The 7,204-nt window shown below is 40.9% G+C and overlaps 1 protein-coding gene across 2 annotated transcripts in view; it reads left to right on the forward strand.

Annotated features, from left to right (window-relative positions):
- LOC103598129 (chromosome unknown open reading frame, human C1orf112) overlaps window positions 1-7,204 on the forward strand; it is a 48,606-nt gene that overhangs the window by 12,445 nt on the left and 28,957 nt on the right. For both annotated transcript variants that reach the window (XR_551172.1, XM_008582069.1), the window contains exons 7-8: window positions 3,295-3,379; window positions 5,264-5,402. Coding sequence is in view for 1 of the 2 variants with exons in the window: in XM_008582069.1 (XP_008580291.1) it covers window positions 3,295-3,379; window positions 5,264-5,402 (224 nt within the window). In the remaining variant the exon portion in view is untranslated. The remainder of the gene's footprint in view (window positions 1-3,294; window positions 3,380-5,263; window positions 5,403-7,204) is intronic.

Consider the following 7,204-nt stretch of genomic DNA (forward strand, 5'->3'; position numbering starts at 1 on the left):
TGGAATAGTTCCAATTTTTCTGAATTTGTTAAGACTTGCTTTGTGACCTAACATGTGGTTTATGCTGGAGAATGTTCCATGTGCTGATGAGAAGAATGAATATTCTGAGGTTGTTGGGTGGAATGTTCTGTAGATATCTGCCAAATCCAATTGGTCTGAAGTATTGTTTAGACCTTGTATTTCTCTCTTGATTTTTTGCCTAGATTATCTGTACAATGATAAGGGTGGGGTGTTCAGGTCCCCCACTAATATGGTGTTAGTGTCTATTTCTTTTTTTTAGATCTAATAGTGTTTGCTTTGTAAATCTGGCTGCTCTGACATTAGGTGAGTATATATTTATGACTGTTATGTCTTCTTGATGAATAGAGACTTTTATCATTATATATTGGCCATCTTTATCTCTTTCACTGGTTTTTGCTTTAAAGTCTATTTTATCTGATATAAGAATAGCTACCCCAGCTCGTTTTACGTTTCTACTTGCATGATATATCTTTTTCCATCCTTTTACTCTTAGTCTATGTGTGCCTTTACAGGTCAAGTGAGTCTCTTGGAGACAGCATATTGTTGGGTCCATCTTTTTAATCCAGTCAATCTGTGTCTTTTCAACAGGGAAAGTCCCTTTACATTCAGAGTTATTATTGAGAGGTGTTGATTTACTCTTAGCATTATGCTGATTTTTGTTTAGATGTCTTAAGTGTCTTTTGTTCCTTTCTTTCAAATTTTCTGTTTGTCTTTATTTGTTGGTTACTTGGGGTGATAGATAAACTATTTTTTCTCTCTTTTGTTAGTATTTTTGTTTTGCTGGTAGGTGTTGTTCTTTCTTGTGTATTCATGGTAGCGATGGTTGTTTTTGTGGTATCAAACCCAGTACTTCCTGGAGAATTTCTTATAGGGCTGGTTGTGTGGTAGTGAACTCCTGTAGTTTTTTTTTTTTTTAAAAGATGACCGGTAAGGGGATCTTAACCCTTGACATGGTGTTGTCATCACCACGCTCAACCAGTGAGCGAACCGGCCATCCCTATATAGGATCCGAACCCGGGGCCTTGGTGTTATCAGCACCACACTCTCCTGAGTGAGCCACGGGCCGGCCCGAACTCCTGTAGTTTTTGTCTGTGAAATATACTATTTGTCCTTCATTCTGGAAGGATAGCCTTGCTGGGTAAAGTATTCTTGGCTGGCAATTTTTGTCTTTTAGTGTTTTGAATATATCATTCCATTCTTTTCTGGCTTTTAGAGTTTCTGATGAAAAGTCTGTTGTTATTCTGAGTGGGGCTTCCTTATAAGTGACTTGACACTTCTCTTTTGCAGCTTTTAACATTCTCTCTTTGTCTTTGATTTTTGTCAGTGTGATTATCACATGTCTTAGAGAGGACCTTTTTGGGTTGAATGTGTTTGGTGATCTTTGGGCTTCCTGAATCTGGGGATCTGTGGCTTTTCCTATACCTGGGAAGTTTTCTGCTGTTATCTCACTGAGTATGTTTTCAGTGCCATTTCCTTTCTCCTCCCCTTCTGGAATACCCATGATTTGGATATTTGAGTGCTTAAGGTTGTCAGTTGTCTCTCTTAAATTTTCTTCAATTTTTTGGATTCTTTTTTTCTTTTTTCTGGTCTGCCTGTGATAATTCAAACAGCCTGTCTTCAAGGTCAGAAATTGTCTCTTCTGGGCCGGCCCGGTGGCGCACTGCTACAGTGCGCCGCTTGGGAGCGCGGCTGCGCTCCTGCCGAGGGTTCGGATCCCACATACAGACTGGTTCCCGCTCACTGGCTGAGCGAGGTGCGGGTGCAGGACTGAGGGTTGCGATCCCGTTGCCGGTCCCGGTCCGGTGCGGGCGCGACACTGAGGGTTGTGATCCGTTGCCGGACACGAAAAAAAAAGACAAAAAGGAAAAAAAAAAAAAGAAATTGTCTCTTCTGCTTGTTCAAGTCTGCTGGTTAAACTCCCTGTTGTATTTTTTATTTCATTGAATGAATCCTCCAGCTGCACAAGCTCAGCTACATTCTTTTTCAAGGCATTGATTTCTTTGTACATTTCTTCTTTCAGATCCTGTATGTTTTTTCATTTCATTGTGTTGTTTCACTGAGTTTTCTTGTATCTCATTTAGTTTCCTTAGAATAGTTACTCTAAATTCCTTGTCTGTCATTTCAAAGACTTCCTGTTCTATAGGATCTAGAACTTGTAAGTTATTAATTTCCTTTTGTGGTGATGTACTTTCTTGATTTTTCATATTACTGGTTTCTTTCCTTGGTGTTTTGTCATTGTGGCTGGAGTTTCACATCCACTCATTTCACCCTGATGTCTGGCTTGGATCCTGAAGGGTCTGCTGCTTCTGGACAGCAGAAACTAGCCTGGACTGGAAATACCACCCCACCTGTCTTCACCGGCTGGTCGGGTGGCATGGGGGTCCAAAGCCTCTCAAGTTGCTCATGGAGACAGGCGGCCTGGGCCGAAAGTCCTGCCCCACCTGCCTTCACCTGCTTGTCAGGTTCGGGGCTTGGAAGCCTGTGCCTCTCGGGTTGCTCACGGAGACGGATGGCTTGCGCCGGATGTCCCACATTGCCTGCGTTCACCAGCTTGTCTGGCTTGGAGCTTGGGAACCCGGAGCCTCTCAGGTCGCTCATGGAGATGGGACAGCCTGGGCCCGTCAGCCTTCACCAGCTCATCTGGCTCAGGGCTTGGGAACCTGTGCCTCTGAGGTTACTCATGGAGATGGACGGCCTGCGCCGCCTGCGTTCACCAGCTCGTCTGACTTGGGGCTTAGGAGCCCAGAGCCTCTCAGGTCGCTCATGGAGATGGGACGGCCTGCGCCAGAAGTGGCGCCCTGGCTCTGCCTCAGGGCTTGGGAACCTGTGCCTCTGAGGTTACTCATGGAGATGGACGGCCTGCGCCGCCTGTGTTCACCAGCTCGTCTGACTTGGGGCTTAGGAGCCCAGAGCCTCTCAGGTCGCTCACGGAGATGGGACGGCCTGCGCCAGAAGTGGCGCCCTGGCTCTTGTTGCTTTCTCTGGCCGGCAGGCTCGGGGTGTGTTGGCTCAAAAGCTCTAAAGTCTCTCTATGAAGTAGAGAGCAACCTGAACTGGGGTCCCACGCTAGGCAGCTCCTGTCGTTCCAGCACAGATTTTGAGTCCTTTGTCACTGCTCCTCAAAAGCTGCAAATTGGTCACTCCGTGGGAGAGAGTGACACCAGGAACCGACTACTCCACCATCTTTACCCCTCCCCGATACTCTTAAATATAGAAGAAACTCACCCATATGATATTTGAATATCCTAAGAGTTCTATTATTTTTCTTTGTAGTTATTCACTCATTATTGGATATCTGCTCTGTTATTTCCAGTATGGACCATGCATTTCATGCCAATACTTGGAAATTTATAATTAAGTAAGTTTGTTTGTTTTTACTTTTTATAATATATTTTCCATATCCCAAATCTTAATTATTCATAAGTTTTCTTAGATTGCATTTGAAACATTTTGTGGAGGTGTATATAATATTTACTGCCACTGCTGTCTTATAATCCAGAGAGTCTACATGTGGCTCAAACCAAATTGGACTTCTTTGCCCTGCTGCCTCTAAGATTTTTTTTAAAAGTTCTAGTTAGCTAGTTCTTCTGAAATAATGGGCCATGGGCCAGACTAGACCTTAACCACTTGCCTGCTCATATTGTTTAACCAACTATCAATTATCCTATTACTAGGCTTAGACAAATTAGTAACTAATTAGAGCTGAATATTATCCCTTCATTATGCACTTTAAAGTTATTCAAGTGTGATTCCATTTATAAAGCAATTTTAATCTTCTGAAACTGGAGCATTGTGAATGATTATTACGGAGAGTGCTCATAGCATTTATCAGCATCTTAGGAGTGGGAACAAATATAGTTCTCATGTAAAAATGGTTAAGAATCTCTACTTTATACACATGCCTAAAACATTAAAGGTCAATGTAGTACTTTCAGGTCTTAGGTGCTTTTCTTGCACCATTAGGACATTAAGTAGTCAACAAGTAATAGTGCAGTGCTTAAAAGTGTCACCTCTGAGCTGTACTGCATGTGCTTGAATCCATTCTGAGATCGCTTACTCCTTCTGAGCCCTTGGGAAATTTGGTTAATTTCTTTTTCTTTCTCTGCAGTGCTTAAAAGTGTCACCTCTGAGCTGTACTGCATGTGCTTGAATCCATTCTGAGATCACTTACTCCTTCTGAGCCCTTGGGAAATTTGGTTAATTTCTTTTTCTTTCTCTTTTTCTTTTTTTCTTTTTGCTGGCCGAACAGGGATTGAACCCCATACCTTGGTGTTATCAGCACCATGCTCTAACCAACTGAGCTAACCAGCCAGCTGGTTAATTTCTTTGAACCCTAGTTTACTCATCTGAAAATGGAAGTAATAATAATAGCACCTTTTTGATAAGGTTATCATGAAAATTGAGTTAATCACTGTGAAATGCTTAGAACTGTGTTCTCAATGAAGTAGCCACATCACCATTGTCATCATCAGATATCTTCCATTCTTGCCACCTTCCAATTCATTTTCTACCCAGCATTCAGAATAATCTTTTGTAAAAGTAAATCAGATCGTATTACTCTACTGCTTAAAGTCTATCTCATTTTACTAAGACTAACAACCTGATCCTCTCTGGACCTTCCTTTACCAACCCATCTCACACTGCTGTCTCCCTGCTCTTAGTTCCTCAAACATACAAATTCTCCTTGTCCTGGAGCCTTTTCAAAGCTTTTCCCTCTGTCTAGGATGCTCTGTTCTGTTCCCTATTCTGCACCTTGCTAACTCCTTATCTTTCAGTTCTCAGCTTAAGTGTTATATCTTCATGACAGCATTCTTTGATATTCTCACCCTAAGAATAAGTTAGATTAGGTCTCTCTACTGTAGCACCTTAGACTTTTCCATTTTAGCATTTATCACAACCTTAATTAACTATTCATTAATTATTCTCAGAATTATTTCATGTTCTCTCATGGTAGACCACAGGTTCCATGCACATAGAAACCTCTTTATCTTTATGCTAGACCTAGCAGAGTGCCTGGCACATAGTAAAGTTCAATTCATATTTTACATGGAATGAAAAATTAGCAACTTACTTAGACAAACATAACTGCTTCAGAAGTAAATTTGGCACATCTTAGTTATACCATGTCTAGTGTATGTGACACATTATGATTTTTTTAAATGTTCTGTAAAGTAGATATTTTAGGGTCCTGAGTTACGTGATGTGTACTTGTGGTGATTGTATTTTCTTTTTGTTCATTTAGGCAGAGCCTCAAGCACCAGTCAGTTATAAAGAGCCAGTTGAAACACAAAGATATAATTACTAGCTTGTGTGAAGACATTCTTTACTCCTTCCATTCTTGTTTACAGTTAGCTGAGCAGATGACACAGACAGATGTGCAGGTAAAATATGGTCTAATAACACTTTAAAAAGCAACTCTTATTTCCTTTGGCAATTACTAAATCTCATTTGAATGTACGGATCAGCTTATTTAAGAGGGTTTTTTTTTTTTCTTTTTTAAAAAAAAGTCTGTGGGATTATTCATAGCCTCTTATTTCCTTTGGCAATTACTAAATCTCATTTGAATGTACGGATCAGCTTATTTAAGAGGGGTTTTTTTTTTTCTTTTTTAAAAAAAAGTCTGTGGGATTATTCATAGCCTGTAATTACTTTTCAGCCAGGATATTGCATTAGACTCTAACTGCTCTCATTGCCTTTAGAGTTCCACCTATCCCCTCTGTTTATACACTAACTGCTTGGTCAAGGCATTCTCTTCAGAATCCTTTCATTCTTTTCTGCTTAATTAGAGCAAAAATCTAATTCATTTTTCCCATATTTATTTAAGGTCTTCTTAATATAGCCATAATCAACCTTTCTGTCTTTTCCAATGCATTACAACATTTAGTGATACAAGCGTGCTTGTGTGTTTATGTGTATGCATTTGTTTTTAAAATTGTCATGTATTTAATGTTTATTTTGATTTCAGAAAGCTACAGTGTTGAATTGGCATCCCATTTATGAAACACATTGTCTTCTAAAAAATTATTTGTAATATGATGATGGGAATTATAGCTCATTTTCCTATAACAGTGTTATATATAGTATTATTTTTGTTCTCAGACTAGCCCTCTAATTTTATTTAACTCCTAAGAGCCCTAAATTATAGGATGAACAATACTCAGATCTAACAGTTATATGTAATAATTCTAATGGGAAAATGAATTGAGTGTTTCTTCCTAGAACAGCAATAACTCAGCCCCTCTTGTTGTAGACCTGCAATCTAATACAGATTCTTTTGTACCTGTGTTCTTCCCTGCCAAACAGCTGTGGGGATGAAGGCGTAGGAATTCATCCAGCTCCTAAAACTGGTAGCAACTCCTTGAGCAGGGATGATTTGGAAGGACGGACCCTAGAGGAGGGTAGAACTTTGAAAAGGAGTTCTGAAGGTAGTAAGAAGGATGTGAGGATTAGCTTGGGGGGCGGGGGGCCTTACCTTTTTCTTCTTGCTTCTCTTCTTTTTCTCTTGTCTATCCTCCCCTTATATCCCTTCTCTCATTTTCCCTTTTCTTTCTTTTTGGTCCCCACTTCCTTCAACTACCCTTTCTGATTCCCCTCACCATGCTGAAAGGAGGAGTTTGGTTGGATATCCTACGTCAATGGCAGAAAAGTTGTTCCATTCTACACCTTTATTGTCTGCAGTCATATCCTTAGCCTTAACCTCCTCCTCTTTCAATTTCCTTCTTGCTTTTCCCCATCTAGTACTTATAGAGTAAGATTAGGCAGAATATTCCTGGACAGGGAAAAGATGAGGAAAGGTTAAGCTGTAACAGTATAATCTATACTGGCAAGAGAAAAGAGTCTGGGATGCCTAGCCAGGGTGGTTTTTTGTATATTAGTTCAGGTTATATAAACTGCTCATTTATGAAAATCAGAGGATTTAAATTGTAAATTCTGGGCCGGCCCGGTGGCGCACTGGATAGTGCGTCGCTTGGGAAGCGCGGCGGCGCTCCCGCCCGAGGGTTCGGATCCCACATACAGACCGGTTCCCGCTCACTGGCTGAGTGAGGCGTGGGAGCAACACCGAGGGTTGCAATCCCGTTGCCGGTCCCCGGTCCGGTATGGGGGCAACACTGAGGGTTGCGATCCGTTGCCGGACACGGAAAAAGACAAAAAACCAAAAAAAAAAAAAAAAAAAATTGTAAAA

This window comes from Galeopterus variegatus, unplaced genomic scaffold (genome assembly GCF_000696425.1).
Source record: "Galeopterus variegatus unplaced genomic scaffold, G_variegatus-3.0.2 Scaffold2512, whole genome shotgun sequence".
NCBI lineage: Eukaryota > Metazoa > Chordata > Mammalia > Dermoptera > Cynocephalidae > Galeopterus > Galeopterus variegatus.